Below are 16,152 nucleotides of genomic sequence, written 5' to 3' on the forward strand. Positions count from 1 at the left end.
AAAAATAGTTCCCAAAGGGGGCGCCCTTAGCTCAGTTGGTAGGGCGTCCCCCCCATGGGCCTCGGCCAGCAGCGGACCTGGGTTCGATTCCAGCCCGCTGTCGTTCTCTGCATGTCACTCCCCTCTCTGCCCCATTTCAACTCTGTCTCTACACTATCAATAAAGCATAAAAATTACTAAAAAATATCTTAAAAAAAAAGAAAAAAGGACCCAACAATTACACGTTTCTTTTTTATTACATGTTGAATAGCATTTGTTTCATATCTCTTCTCCTCTCCCTTCCCCTTCCTTATGTCAGATCTCCAGGAGCAGCAGCAGAGAGCCATGATGCTGGAGCAGGAGCGGAGGAGAGCGGAGGAGGAGGCAGCTCGTCTGGAGGCCGAGCGTCAGGCCGCCCTGCTGGCTAAAGAGGAGCTGGCCCGCCACGCTGAGGACCAGAAGAAGAGCCAGGAGCAGCTGGTCAGTAGTATCTGTGTTACTAGCGGTCACTATACTTTCACCACATCCAAGGGTCGCTCTCGACTGATGGTTGATTGGTTGCTTTTCCTTTAAAGGTCACATATTATAATCATTTTCAGGTTCAAAATTGTAATTTGTGTTTCCACTTAAAACAGTTTTATGGTCTAGTGTCCTAAAAAAACCTTTATATCAATAGCCAAGTGTGCTCTGATCATGCTTCTCATACTTTATGAACCTCTAGTTACATCAGGGACCCACGTTAATGTCGGAAAACCATTAGTTTTTTGCATAATAATAGGTGACCTTTATTTGAGAGGAAAAGCACAGCAGGTCCATCAACAAAATCTCAAAAGTTGGCACTTTGTTTGCAAGATAACAGAAAAAACTTTTTTTCCAAGTTCTCGCTACACTCAGCTGTCATGTTGTCTGTACCAGGCACATAGCTGGGCTTGTGTATCCAGCAGTGCCTGGCTACTGTAGCTCCAGACAAAACCACTTTGTAGCGTCCAGCAGGACCACACCCCATTATTTCAGACTAACGGTTGGGCTGTGGACCACCCACAGAACTGTGTCCTGCCTCCTTCACTTGACTTTAACAGTGAAGCTGTGGCTCCCACTCCACAATGGGACACCTGGGGCAACAACCTTTATTCTGAAACCCTATTAAGAAGCTTTTGTCATGGATTAAGTCTCAGTGTGACTTGCGCTGACTGACTGAATAACACATTTGGGAGTCGAGTTATCAACATGAGTCAAAAGTCTGAAAGCGCCTAACTTATTCATAATAGTACACAGTGTCCTTGTGTTTTTCACTGAATGACCAGTTTTCCAGCTGATCATCCAAGTGCTCCACTCACCGTGTCCCAGAGTCTGTGCAATGTCTTCACAACTCAGTCACACACTGAACCTCTAAAGCAGATGCAGTTTAATGCTATGCCTCCTGTTGGTTCACTCTGGTAACATTCAAACCGTTCACATTATTGTGGTGCTGACAAGGAATGTACCTCAACACCCACAGAGGCTGCACACAAATTCAAATAATATCGCTCAAAGGCCCATGAGTGAAATAAATGGTTTTGAAGGTGACAGTCATCGTTGGAATTACTATATTTTGTCTGTTGTTTTCCAGGGCAGTATCAAAAAATAAAAATAAATCAGTGTGGAATTTGCATATTCATACATGGCTTGATGCTTGTTATAATTTGTTTTATGAATAGCTTTCAGAGAGTGTTTCCATCCATTTCAAAACATGCGTAGAAATTTGGTCGAACAATTACAAAACCGTTACTAACTGTAACCATATTTGAATGAATTCATGAAACAAATGTTCTTGTCGATTTGCAACAGTAGGGTCCAGACACGGCAGCTCCATGTATTCATTTGTAGAAACAGTGACTTTATGTAGTCTTCCTTAAACTTTCTGTAGAATTTGTTTTACTGCAAATCTGCTTGTGATCATTTGTATTGTGATGTATGAGAGCAATTGAAAAATTGAAAAAAAGCGGTTATGTTTGTTTCTCTTTCTGTTTGTTGCACTCAGTTCTCTGTCAAAATAAATCTTGATCTCAATGAGGCTTCCTTGATTAAATAAAGGTGTAATGTCTTTATCCACATACACGTATTGAGACTGGACTCTCTTGTTCTTATGTCTCAGTCCGCAGAGCTGGCAGAGCACACATCCAAGATCACCCTGCTGGAGGAGGCCAAGAGGCGCAAGGAGGAGGAGGCCAACTCATGGCAGCTCAAGGTGAGGGCTTTAACTGAGGGCAACCTGTAGACTTTACAAATTCTACTGTTACAAATTCTCTAACCTGTCAACACTGTCCAATAAACAAGGGGAATTGTGAGTCCAAGAGCTCTAAGCACAAATGCAACATTTGTAAAAACTCATCTGGGCTGGACTGGGCAGAATAAAGCCAAGCATTGACCAAGCAGAATGAACTGATGTATGCTCTCTCTTTACTCCCCAGGCCATGGAGGCTCAGGACGATCTGATAAAGACCAAAGAGGAGCTGCACATGGTGATGACAGCGCCCCCGCCCCCTCCCCCTCCCCCCATGTACGACCACCACATGGACGACAACAGTGACAGTGAGGAGAACGCCAGCACAGAGGAGAACGCCTCCACGCACAGCTCAGACCTGCAGATGGACCTGCAGATGGACCTGCAGATGGAAGGCATCGACGACCACCGCAACGAGGAGGACCGCCTCACAGAGGCCGAGAAGAACGAGCGCGTCCAGAAACAGCTCAAGGTGAGGGGGACGGCCACATCTGAACACCTCATGCAGTCAATAAAACACTAGTTACACGCACATTATTGAAGTTGTTTCATGTGATATGACAGATATCCATCACTATATGGTTAAGGCTTTGGTTGAAGGATGCCATTTAGTAGATTACTCCGCCTTACTGTATGTGTTATCTTCAATGGTGTCACAAAGAGGCCTCAAAAACAACTAAAGATAATTCAATTCAAACAACTTTATCTATCCCCACAGGGCAATTCTGTTTTCAGTAATAGTTTAACCTGTTTTTGTTAATGGTGAAAAACGTTAAAAAAATAAGAAAAGAGCATTTTGTGCCGCGATATAATTGTCGGACAGTTACTGTGTGGTTGTTAGACATTTTTAGATAATATACGGAACAGGACACACGCTCAACGTCCTTCTTAAGGTGCTACGAGGAACTTTAAAATGTTTCTGAAACAGTCTAATTTTGCCTGTAATGATCATGAATTACATGTAACAGCAAACGAGACCATCAGTGCAAATAGTGCTATTTTGTATAGTTTTTCTTAATGCCTTTGTCATGGGTACGCTCACCCAGGAACTACAGCTGTACTTAAATACTGTACTTGTTACAGTGGTTTCCAAATGATGAATGTAGGCTATAGACATTGCTTTTACACATAAAGAGATCCATTTCTTTGAGTTCAGTAAATCAGTAAATGGATTGAACTGAAGCTTAGCTTTAGAATCCATGCTGAAATCCTGAGGTCAGTCCTCCTTCTTTCTTTCACGCCACAAATAAACGGTTTGGGAGCGAACACAGACAAATGAATAGTGCCAACACGCCCGAGGTTTGTTTTAACCGAACAGGTTAGGTGAGAATGCACCCTTATTTCTACCTGCGTTACTGTTGCACACCCAGTTTGAAGTAGCATGACACATTCCCACCATTATCCATACTGGGACCAGGTTCTATTGCTTTTGACAAAAATTTTAACATAAATGAATAAATGGTCTGCATACAGAGACCTGGTGCTTGGGCAGATTGTCAAATTCTCTACCACAGGACACAATTTCTGACCTATGTTTTCAACAGCTATACATTGGGATCATATCAATTAACCTGCTGACTGTCTGTGTATATGGGGAGGAGTGAATGATTAAATAAGGCAGTGATTGTGAACACAGTGGCACCTCTCTGGTGTGATGTGATGCAATATTTGCATTAGTGTAAGTGCCTTTGCGGGTTTCATCTCACGCCTTCTTCTCCTTGTCCCTCCCTGCCCTCAGGCCTTGACCTCAGAGTTGGCTCAGGCCCGTGATGAATCCAAGAACACGCAGAACGACCTCCTGCACTCCGAGAACGTCCGGGCCGGCCGAGACAAATACAAGACCCTGAGACAGATCAGGTCGGGCAACACCAAGCAGAGGATCGACGAGTTCGAGGCTTTATAAACAGCCACTCAACCCTTTCTGAATGGTCACAACATCTCGCTCCACACAGGACAAACTCAATGCACAAACACACAGCAGTTGCAGACTAAACGGGAGCAGTATATAAGCACAACAGAAGCATCACTTAACAGAGAGGCGCGCTCCTGTTGTCTGTGGCATTTTGCAAAAATCGTCTGAAGAAAAAAAAAAAACCTTAGTGCCAAAAAACCTTTTCTCTTCTTAGTGTTTCAAATCTTATTTGTTTGTTTTGAACGTGTGTCATTTGATCAATTCAGACCAAATCATTCTTGTTCTTATCCAGAGGTGTGATGAAATAGTGGGACTAGCCAAATTTGATTATTATTGTACACATATAATATGAAATCTAAGCCTCGCTTCTTTTGATGTCTGTCAGTTGTTGTTGTTGTGTAGGAAGAAAAAAGGACCGTTTGTCGTTCATGGCGACCGCTCAGAAAGGGGAAAACAGTATAAGCAAGGAAATGTACGATGTTTTTTGTCATCTATTATATTTGAACACTTACCTTTATGTTTAATACTGCTAAACGGTAGTTATAAATCATGCCTAGTTTGATATTTATACTGTATATGGGACATTAAAAAGGGTCTTTCATCTTGGTTTGTATATTTTTGCTATCTACTAATGATAATAAAAACATTTAATATGTTTCAAAGGTTTTATATATTGACCAAAATAATAGCAGTCTTATGTTCCAATACGTTTTCCTTCTAGATCAGTAAATTAAAAGAGATTTAATTGTAAATTATTATTATTTTTCACTGTAGGAAATACCAAGCTGCATGCCATTAAATCAGTAGCACACAATGATATCTTTCTAGGTACTATTGAGTTTTTCTGCCGTGCAGCTCACAGCCTGCTGAGGAATATGTTTATCCTCAGAACATTGTGTTGACTGGGACACTTTAGTTTTATTATATTTTATTTCTCTGTTCTGTGTCATGTCGCTGTTGAGTGAGAGATGAGCATTTGTTTTGCTTATACCCTCCAAAGTTGCCTTTCTCTCTGGCTGACCCCATGTAGGGTTGGTCTTTACTTCTTAGCCAAGGTGCATATTCACAAAAAAATATGGAGGTAACTTTGAAAACCTTTTAGTTGTTTTAGTGTTACACCTCCGCTGAGGTTAAAATGAGGCTTGAGGTGAATTTTATAATGAGTTTTCTTTTTGCAGCTTTGTCACAGTACAACATCTCCCACTCCTCTCTCTGGATATGGACTAGAGATAGCATCTGCTGTTATGGGAACACACAGCTAAGCTGGCCTTTGTATATGAGCAGGATTTTATAATGAGGTGTTCAACATATTGGCAATAAAGAAAAATATATGATTAAACATCAGTGTGTTTTTATTTTATACACTGTATGAGTGCATGGACAACCCTGTCCACATCCTTTGGTGGAGTTTTGGACAGGGGAGGTTTTTAATGGTTTGCTTTCGGCCCCTTCCAGGATACATACAATTGTCATCATTCATTATTCGATGACAGTACGTCTTAGATTGAGTTGAAGAATATTTTAATGATTATCGAGACATTTGTTTTGAGTGAAATGTCTTGACAAACTAGGATATAGACCGCTATGAAATTTGGTGCACATTTTCATGTTACCCTCAGGATATAATGTAATAACGTTTGTGGTCCCTTAACTTTTCATGTAGCTCCATTTATCAGTTAAAAAGTTAGATTTGTTGTAAGCGTGGCTGCAGTCTTGGGCATAAAGGCTAGGTGTAATGTCTGAGTAGGCCTATGTCCATGTAGTATATTTGAATGGGTTGAAGTGGCTCGGTTTGACGTAAATAAATCACACCCTTTTCTTGACACGCTATATTAACTGAATGGATCATGATCAAAAGCTTACAGTTAGTACAAAGTAAATGCTTTACTGCAAACACAGGACATTAAAGTGCTGACACATTAAATGTCGTCATGTTCTAATGACGAGAACATTGGAGATGACATCACTACACATGTTGGGCAGCTAGCAACGGTTGCTATGGTGAGCCTGGAGATGTCAAGATGACAGCATTGACTGAGAATTCTCGGTCGGTGACATCAGCACTCCTTCTTCTTCGTGGCCTTGTGAAACCAGAGACTGAGCATGTCTTTCACACGCTGCTCACACTGGATACTAGAAAGGCTTCATTGTGCTGTAGTCTGGCTGTGGGAAAAGCTCACTCTCAAATAACTCAAAACCACTTCCAGTTTCTGTGACCTGATTCAATTTGTGAGAAACATCTTCCCAGTGTCTTTTTCTAGTAATTTCATTTGCATGGACGTTTAGTAGTTTAGAACATCACTCTCTGGGGAAAATTGAATTTTGAATTGTGCCTTGAATGCTACAGAGAGTAGCCCCAACCTGCTAACACACATAAGCCCCACTTATACTTTGTATTTAAAACCAGCATATAGACGCCATATAACTCATTCACACTTATAATTGTATCCTAATCATTAGATAAAACATGGACTATTTTTTAAACTTTAAAAAGGTGGGGTAAGCGATTCTGGAGAATGTTTGTTGACAAAAATCACTTTTTATCAAATCAGTGAATTTCCCCTCACAACCTGTCCGTACTGTGAGTGCGCTGAAAAATAATCTGTTGTTAATACACAGCCTAGGCTCTGTAAACTAGTATGAAAACAAAGGAAATGTAAACAAAGAGGGCCCACTTCATGTTATGTCACAGTCAGGAATTCATTAATAAATACTTTATTAATAAATATAATGATAATAAAAATAAATAAATACATCACATTTCATGTTCATATCAAATACGAACACCTATTTCATGATTACCACTGTGTTATGATACTGTCAATCATTCATTAACTGTTGCATATGCTCCATGATGAGTCGTAGCATACAATTACAATCACTTTATTTCTGCTTACAACCAAGTCATATCATGTTGTGAACCATGTGTTAACTGTCTCTATATTTTTTTTAATTGGTTGCTTGGATGTAATATAGGAAATCTTTGTCGTTCCAACGGGTCAACTTTGGATCCTCCCTATGGTCCCTCAGAAGGGCAGGTGGGGTGAAGTGGGGGGGCGGGGGGTTAGTTTCAGCAGGTGGGGTGAAGTGGGGTGAGGTGGGGGGGAGGGGGGGGGGGGTAGTTTCAGAGATCCATCCTGGAGACATCCTGGAAATAACAGTCCCGTCTCGCCTCATCTCACCTTATAGAAATGGGCGTCATCTGGATGAGCGCTCTACTTGCTGCTAGACACCTAAACACAACACAACACACACACACACACATAAATATCTTCATATAAACACACCCTCATGCCGATTAAACACTTAAACTCTTTAGTTCATTCACAAAACCACGCCAGAACACACACAGCACACCTCACAGGCCTGCAGTCACTGAAATGCACACAGAAAAAGACACGCCACAAGGCCACAATGAGGCGTATTTACACTTTGACGCAGGTGTTCTGACCAGTGTTTGCATTAAGGGGAAGGTGTTGAGCACCTCAGATAAGGACAGTTAGTCGATCATTGCTGTTTCAGGGGCAGTGTTCACATCTGTGTCACTATAGTGTCCAAAACAGATGTTCTTCTGACCCCTAGCGCAGTACTAAGTGAACCAAGGCCTGACAGCTGCTGGCCCTAACCCCATACTTTCCCTGCGTTCCGAATTGCATACTCTTTCTTTTTTCTATTCTACATACTACATTCGACGATAAAAAGAATGTAGTTAGGATGCAGTAGGCATACTATTGGGACATACTTTTACTCTTTTATTTCATCACAACATTGCGCCTTGATCTTGCCTCTTGCTCTTAGATCCGGCGCATCCATTTTTGATTTCATATGGAGGCTTCGTTGATGTGACGTTACTTCACGTGCGCACCGGATTGTGGGTCAGAATCGCCCAAATAGGATGCAGTTTTCAACACTAACAATCTTGGCCGGATGAAGTAGGACATCCGGGTACTTCTAACCATCCTAAATCTGGCCACAAGAATCGGGACATCCTAAATATTTTTTCTAAATACTATATAGTAGAAAGTATGCGATTCGGAACTCAGGGTGTGTTTATCTATGACCTGTATTATAAGCTGTGGATTTAAAACAAACAAATATATTATTATTTTTAAGAACATGGTACTACTGGTGATGACCAACACATGTTTTACTGTATGAGGTGAAAATACAGATGTGTTACTTATAAATTATCCTTACAATATATTCATATTTAATAATCTGTCAAGCAGAAGGTGTGCCTTTTTCTTTCAGACATTTAAAAGGTGAGGCACAAGTTACTCACCGTGGTTGTTGGAGCTGTACTTGACCAAAAGCTCTCCTCTGTCCAGCTCCACAGCGCCACCTTCTGGACTCTTCTGATTCACACACAAACACACATTCAGAACGGAGAAGGACATAACTCATATGCAAAGCATACAAACCCTCTGACATCTAAGAAGACCTAATGTGTGCACTATTATATAAGAAAATAGAAATTATGAAATAGACAATCATATAAATAAATATGAGACATAACCATGAAGTTGTGCAGTAATATGTAGCCTATACTATTTAAATTGTCATTTGTGTTACTTCAGGGAGCCACATTGCCAGTTCTATATAAAGAATGAACTGCATTAAAAACAAAAGAATACAAATAACTTTATGATAATGAGCAGAGTTTTCAGAAGTTTTTGTCTGAAATTGTTCATTAATGTTGTATATCATTTTTAATTAAAGGTATAGTCAAAACATTTTGAGATGGCTGATAAGATGTCTGTACGGTAATCATGATGCCACACCCGTTTGCTTAGCTTAGTTTAGCTTGGCATAAAGACTGAAAACAGCTAGCCTAGCGTACCAGCACCTCTAAATCTCATCAGCACATTATATGTTGTATATAAGTTAATTTAATTCCTACAGAAACCTGAACGGTACAACTTTAATTTGATGTTTTTACAGGGGACTATTTATTGGCCTGGGCAGTAGTTTCCTGTAATTTTGGTTGGGTTTCTGTACCCTAAAGCAACTTCTATCGCTTATAACTTCTTTCCCCTCATCTGTGTGAAATAAGCGGTGGATATCTGAACCTTCCTCAGTTCTGTTTTTACCTTGGGACCCAGCGGGTACCAGTTGAAGCACTGTGAGGCCTTGTCTTCAAACCTCCAGCCATCCAGTGGGATGAGGACCTCGCCCAGAAACACCTTCCTTTTCAGGGTCCCTGAATGCCACACAGAGGCCTGCAGTCTCTTTCCAAACAGCAGAGTTTGCTCTATGCGATACTGTTAAAAAAATGATAATCAAACATTTTTGTACAACACCAAATTAAACATCAAGGCTGCTGAAGAAAAAAGAACTCTGATTTTTCTCCTTACCTTTAGAACTTCATTATAAACCGGATCGGCCGTGTTTCTCTTGCCCGTCGTCTTCATTTTGCCGCTCTTTTCCGGCAACACGTATAGTTTGATGTATCTACACAGAAAAAAAAAACACAAGTACAGAATGCTGAGACTTTAGAATCACACAACAAAACTGAGTCTAGCAGAGTGTTACTATGATATGCATGGTGCTTACGGGTGACACTTCTTCCTCTTGGTGTCTCCGTAGGAGAGGTTCTTACAGGCGCCGACCGTGATCTCCAGACAGGAAGTGTGGGCGTTGTAGGCAAGAGCCAGCTCCAGCTCTCCTGCCACGCTGACACCGTCAAAGAGGCTGCAGTCTGTACTGATGCTGCTGCTGCTACTGCCCTGTAAGGGGGGAAACAAATACAGGCTGTAGCTTCTCATTGCATGTTTTAAAATGGAACAGAAGGCGCCATCTGATCATATTAAAAGTGGTGTCAGCGATTCTGGAGAAAAGCTTGTTGTCAAAATCAGTGAATATCTCCTCACAATCTACTACCTGGCTGTACGTACTGTATTGTGCACTGAAAAACAATCAAGAGTTAATACACAGCCTAGGGCCCTAGGCTCTGTCAATGGATAGGTAAACAAAGGGGGCCCACCAGGAGTGGACTGGGACAAAAATTCAGCCCTGGCATTTTTGGCCATGGCAGCCCACCATGATTATTTATACGATATGTGGAGGCAGGGGCGTTGCTCCAAATTCTGGGCCCCTATACAGGAAGTCCTGATGGGCCTTCTGAGAGGCAATCTTACAATACAAACATGTAAAAGCTATGTTTGTCTATAGTCCAAAACGTATGAGTGACTGGTCACTCTCTGAGCCAGATAACAACACAATGTTTCTATTGATGAATGACCAAATCATTACGCGTACTTGAACACAACCCCTGGTCTAATGACTCTTAATAACCATGCACACACACAGTGTTTCTCACAGGAATTTGGGAGACTGTGTCATGGACCCTGGACCTTCTAGAGGGTCCGGGGGAATGCTCCCCCGGAAGATTTTTTTTCAAATGTTAAAGTAAAATTCATCAATCTGGTGCACTTTGAAGAGAAAACTAAGGATAAATCAACTGTTTCCTATGTAAGCTATTTAGTAGGCTATTATTTGCTGGAATAATGTATAGACACAGATGACCAAAAAGCAGAAAGAAGAAATGTACATGTTTAAAAAATCCAGTCAGCTTCGGGAATTTTTTTCCTTTGTTTGTATTTTTTAATGGCCCAATATAGGCCCCTGATCTTCGTAGCCCCGAACAATGTTATTTAAAAAATAACATAAATGTACTGACGAATGAAAGGCCCATGAAATCTTTTTTTTCCCTAAATAACGTTTTTCTGGGCCTTCAAAGATCAGGGGCCTATATTGAGCCAGTAAAAAAAAAATATATATATATATATTTTTTTTTGGGTGCAGCCCCCCTCTGCCTTGGGCCCCCCAAGCCTGTCCGCAGTCCGACGGCCCTGAACGTAACTGACCATCGTCAGATGCTCATAATTACGGAGTAGAAGTTGAATGCATGATAATACAATTTAATGCAGCCTCTGAATGGGCGGCCCTCTGCTGTGTGTGTGATTGGGCCAGGCCCAGCCTAGAACCGATCATAATGAGTAATGGCCTGGGACAAAGTTTTATTTAACTTTCAGGTGAAGTTGACAGCCTGCACGCACAATTATATGTCCATGGCACTCCCGAGAGGGAAGGGCCCTCGGCCCTCGGCTGTGTGACTTGGCCGGGCCGGGCCGAGTCACACAGCCGAGGGTCCATAAAAAAAAAAAAAAAAAAAAAAAATATTTTTTTTTATTTTATTTTTTTTATTTATTTTTTTATAAATGGACCCGGCCCGGCCCAAAATGCCTGCCGGCCCACCGGGACGATGCCCGGTATGCCAGATGGCCAGTCCACCCCTGGGGCCCACCATAGCTAGCAACAGGCCCAATTACAGAGCCTAGGGTGTGTATAATAACACTGGATTTTTTTCTTCCAGCACACACACAAAGTAATGGGGGCTGATTGTGAGAAGATATTCACTGATTTTGACAGAAAGGGAGTTTTCCAGAATTGCTGACTCCACCATTAAACAAAGTGTAGAACGAACAGAAAAATGGTTTCTGTAGGCCTATTTGAGTTAGGAGGTTGAAATGATTATTACCATCCTAAATATTACATTGGATGTTGCTTTTTTATTTCTATTTCTATTTCTCTTATCTTAACTATTCTTCTATGTCTTATCAACGTGTTGCTTACCCTCTTTCCTCCGGAGTACTCAGAGCCAAAGGAAGTTTCTTCTTCTGCCCCGGTGGAGGAGCCCTCCTGGTCGCTGTCTTTGCTTTTCTTGAACAAGTTCGGAAGACTTGGGACTTTAAAGAGCTGAAAATATAAGAGGACATTTTAGACATTGATAGTTATTATAGTCCTTGTTATCCCCCATAGGGAGGGACCGGTATGGGCCTTGGATCACACACTAAGGCCCATTAATGGCTTTGTTCTATGGTCTCCTCAGCCCTGTTGGATTAACCTAACAAGTGTGCAGATTGGTAACAAACGGTTTTACCAGGCTGGACTTGTTGATGTCGGTGTCAGACAGGCTCTTCTGGGTGCTGTAGTTGAAGCACGTGCCTCTCCGGCCATTGACACTCAGCCGGTCCCTTCGCACATCGTTCTGAGATGTAGAAATCTCTGCGATAAGAAAAGAGAAGTCAGCAGTGTTAGAGGAAGTAATATTATTCAGATCCTTTAAAGAAAGTAAAAGTGCTCAATGCAGTTAGTGTTATACTATTCATATATCAAAAGACTATTAGTGTTCATGCACTGATGTCGAAACGGTAATTTACCGTAATTAGCTAATTACTTTACCTATTTGTACATGATTGTAACTAATGATGTATTTTCATTATGGATTCATCTGCAATTTTTTTTCGATTATTCGATTGATTGTTTGGTTTGAAAAAAAAAATAGTAAGAATCACAAACCCTATGCCCAAAGTGACGCCTGGGTGAAAAACTTGTTTTGGCAAAACCTTAGAATTATTAAAACATTTATCAAAATAAATAACAAAGTTAAATGTTTTTGCATTAAATATTACACAACGACAAATTGAAAAAAATTGTTGATTTCTACACTTTCTGTCAATCGTCATATATCTTTATCTGTACTGTTGGGAAGTTTCATTTATAACAAAACCTTTTATAAGCTAAACGTTTTGTTTGCAAAAAATCTTTACTTGTGACATAAGTAGTAACTATAGCTGTCAAATCAATGTAATAAAGAAAAAGTACTTCAGATTTGTAGTTTAGTACAGCACTTGAGTATAAACTTAGTTGCATTGCACCACTGGATGTCAGACACTTACAAAGCCAGTTAAAAAAGAACAAATTCAATTTTTAATTCAGAGAAAACATCCAGAGAAAATACCCACACAAAGTGATTAGTTAGAGCAAGAAGATAAGTCCACCGCCTGGACATGTTTCTACTGAATTTCCAGTTCCCTAATGTCGTTGTGGTTTTAAAGGGTATTTTGCAAAGTATGCAACATTTCGCTGTTATCTGGCTTCATCATCCTGTGCAACTTCTGTTGATGAGGTGCGGATGCAGTGGTGATGATGTAAGAAGCATGATTGTCGTGTCACATTATCTCAGATTTCCTTTGTGGTAATAACTGTGATACTTGATGTGTCACAATATGTGTTGCTAAGCATAGAAAGTGTTGACCATTGAAGTGATGAAGAAAACCTGTTTGAAGACACTTCAACTTACGTCTAATGTGACTGGTGAAGGAAACCATTAGATCCTCCATAGACTTGGTGAAAGGTTTTGAGTTTTTCATATCCTGCCGATCAAAGCATAGCATTTAGCACAGCAGATTTTTTTTATTTATTTTTTATTTTTATTTTTTACAATTTATAAGACTTTTTTTTTACCCCTGATCTGCTCAGAAACTGACATTCCATGTGGGATTTATCAGTGGGAGTGGGAGGCACAACTGATATATAACTGTAACAAATATAAGGGGGAAAAAAACATGCAATTCAAGTTTAAGTAACTCATTAAACTATGAATGGGCTACCAACTAAAATATAGAGAAGCATGTTAAGAATCCTCTTACCTTAGCACATTGTATTTCATTAAGAGTTTCTCCCCAACCGTCTCATATTTGTCTGTAACAAACATAAATATCAGGAATGACACATGGCGCGACAATTTACAGAAGACAAATGTTTACACGCTGTCAAAGAGATGATGGACGGAGGTCACCATGTCAGGACAACTATAAATCATCACAGGCTCACAGTGACACTTACTGCAACTTCCCTGTCCCTGTTTAAACTCTTATGTGACCAATCTGACATACAGTAATTAGCACTGATGTAAAGATTAAAAAACACTTGAAAACATTTAAATATCTTTACTAGTCAAAGATCTCCACATGCACACAATTAAATATCAGCATCTGCCTCTTATGACACTTATAATACTTTATTGTAAACTGATACTGAATAATTCAGTATTTAAGCTAAATAAAGCCAAATGGCCTATAGGGACTTGCCTCGTCCATATTTTATTAATCAATGCAGTTATCACTGGATGCTACCAAGGGGAGTATCAATAATTAATAGCTACACATTTTAAAGAAGAAGGAACAAATGCTGAATACATATAGCCCAAGTATTGTAATAAACAGACCTGTGGTGATGTGAAATTTCTGAGCCCTCTCCTCTAAGAACCACTCTCCAGACCTGATCTTCACATCCCTGTGGAAAGCAGACAGACATCATTACATTATGACATGATCAGCACTCATACGTATACACACTGAAAAATAAATGGCTGCTATTCTAAAGATATTGTATGTCTAATATTTATACACTTAGTAAAACATACTTATGAATGTAGTATTTCCACTTCTACCTAGTCTCTTCTGATAAAATGTCAATAAATTCTACACACTGAACCTAGGGGCAGTGTGTCATTTCTGCTGTGATTTGAGTCAAATATCTCACAGCCATGTTTGCATTAAGTATGTGGTCTGGCTCTCTCACTGTGGGTCCTACCTGTATGCGTGGCAGACAGTGCACTTCCAGTCTGCCGCTCCCACGCGACACCTGCTGCAGATGCGGTGGCTGCAGCCGCGGCAGACCTCGCCCGAGTTCCAGAACTTTCCCAGGGGCCTCTGGCAGCGAGCGCAGGTCCGCTCACCATACTGACGGGCAAAACTCTTGGCACCTCTCCTTCGAAGGTCCTGGAGCTCCCCTTTCATCCTCCTGAGGTGAGGTGACACAGACATCTCTAACTGCCACTGTCAAAGCTTCCTTCACAAAGACTAAAAAAAACTCATCTTTTATCAATACTTAACTCTTAATTTAAGTTCATTTGCAAAGTGTTGCGCATCCTATATTCATATTTTGATAATCAGGTCATGAAGTATACCAAAATGCACAAAATTAACACATTTTGGTCATTTAGTCATATGTGTCTGACATTACGAATGCTTTCTGTTACCCTTGTTTGCTGCTCGTGTCACACTGATACCTGACAGAAGGCAGTGCAGCCTCTTCTCAGTATTTGCCAGGACTATGACATGCCTCACCTTATCCTGTCCTCTTCAATGATACGCAGCTGTTTGTCCCTCCGAAGGACCTCCAGGACTCGCTCTCTCTCAAGAGCTTGAAGAAAACTTAAATCCATCTTCTTCTTCTTCTTTTGTTAAAAATAGCAGCAGTCTCTCTGTCTCATCTGTCACTCTCAGCGTCCGGTCGTCTTGTGTCTGCCTCTCTGATACACTGTCTTCTCTTTTTGTTCCTGTCTCCTCCTCCTCTTTAACCGCTCCTCCCCCTGTTGAATGGACCCAGACCTTCCTCTTTACTCTTCTGGAGCTGAAAAGTGAGATAGCAAAAGGTTATTCTGCGTGCTGCCTAGATCCCCCTCTCCACTGATTGTGATCTCCATCCACGTCAGAGCCGGAGAGCAGCCCTCCTGAGCAGATAATGCTACCATAGTTGTAGCGCTTCCACTTGGATGACTACACATACATGTCTACGCTGGCAATTGTGAAAATATACCTATTTCAATATTTATCTTTCTGAAGGCGAATGGAAAAACTACAACTGTGCGACCGGATGATGCAGATAGTAACTCAGCTTGAGTAACCCTACAGAGTGACGCAGGATCTGAGTGAGATATGAAACCAAAACCACCACTGCATTTTGGGCAACGTTTTAAAGCCCCTTTCAACCCACATCCACAAAATCCTGCTAATTATGTCATTTGGGGAATTAGTTGCCTGCTAGTAGGCATCTGAAAATAGTTAGGCGTATTTATCAATCCAAATTAAAGATGTTGTCATTTAAGTTTGATAAACTTTGACAGAAATTTGGTTAAGATGAGGCGGGCTTTGCTCCTGGTTCTTATGACAAAATAAGTATTTTGAACCAATCACAGCAGTTCTCTGCCCAAACATACTATAAAAACAATGACTGTTGCCATGGAGACAGTTTGATATGGCCACGCCCAAACGGTCTAGACATAAAAAAGCGTTTTTTTTAACCAACTTGTATAATATCTATGAACATTCATTTTCAATCAGATGTTTGTAAAAGCTTATTGAGACAC

General features: G+C 40.7%; 2 protein-coding genes across 2 annotated transcripts in view; one reads left to right on the plus strand and one right to left on the minus strand.

Annotated features, from left to right (window-relative positions):
- ezrb (ezrin b) overlaps positions 1-5,487 on the plus strand; it is a 33,616-nt gene extending 28,129 nt beyond the window's left edge. Inside the window, exons 11-14 of the mRNA XM_080048056.1 lie at positions 299-459; positions 2,114-2,206; positions 2,430-2,714; positions 3,981-5,487. Of these exons, the coding sequence (XP_079904182.1) occupies positions 299-459; positions 2,114-2,206; positions 2,430-2,714; positions 3,981-4,145 (704 nt within the window). The 3' untranslated portion in view covers positions 4,146-5,487. The remainder of the gene's footprint in view (positions 1-298; positions 460-2,113; positions 2,207-2,429; positions 2,715-3,980) is intronic.
- A 1,787-nt stretch (positions 5,488-7,274) lies between these two features.
- sytl3 (synaptotagmin-like 3) lies at positions 7,275-15,262 on the minus strand. The gene is made up of 13 exons (XM_080048419.1): positions 15,131-15,262; positions 14,595-14,804; positions 14,227-14,294; positions 13,649-13,700; positions 13,464-13,536; positions 13,300-13,372; positions 12,097-12,221; positions 11,790-11,912; positions 9,708-9,880; positions 9,509-9,605; positions 9,245-9,415; positions 8,437-8,509; positions 7,275-7,387 (listed from the first exon to the last, which is right to left on the minus strand). Exons 1-13 carry the CDS (start codon positions 15,226-15,228, stop codon positions 7,380-7,382), a joined length of 1,344 nt encoding a protein of 447 aa, XP_079904545.1. The 5' UTR covers positions 15,229-15,262; the 3' UTR covers positions 7,275-7,379.
- Between the last annotated feature and the right edge of the window lie 890 nt (positions 15,263-16,152).

The sequence above is a fragment of the Ammodytes marinus genome, assembly GCF_949987685.1.
Source record: "Ammodytes marinus genome assembly, chromosome: 19".
NCBI lineage: Eukaryota > Metazoa > Chordata > Actinopteri > Uranoscopiformes > Ammodytidae > Ammodytes > Ammodytes marinus.

Bases quoted from the DNA above. Each gene is read 5' to 3' on its own strand.
- sytl3 (XM_080048419.1), bottom strand. From the start codon at position 15,228: ATGGATTTAAGTTTTCTTCAAGCTCTTGAGAGAGAGCGAGTCCTGGAG. The intron at 13,373-13,463 runs GTAAAAAAAAAG...TTTGATCGGCAG, and splicing joins AGTTTCTGAGCAGATCAGGG to GATATGAAAAACTCAAAACC. The intron at 9,881-11,789 runs GTAAGCAACACG...CCCCCCTTACAG, and splicing joins AGTACTCCGGAGGAAAGAGG to GGCAGTAGCAGCAGCAGCAT.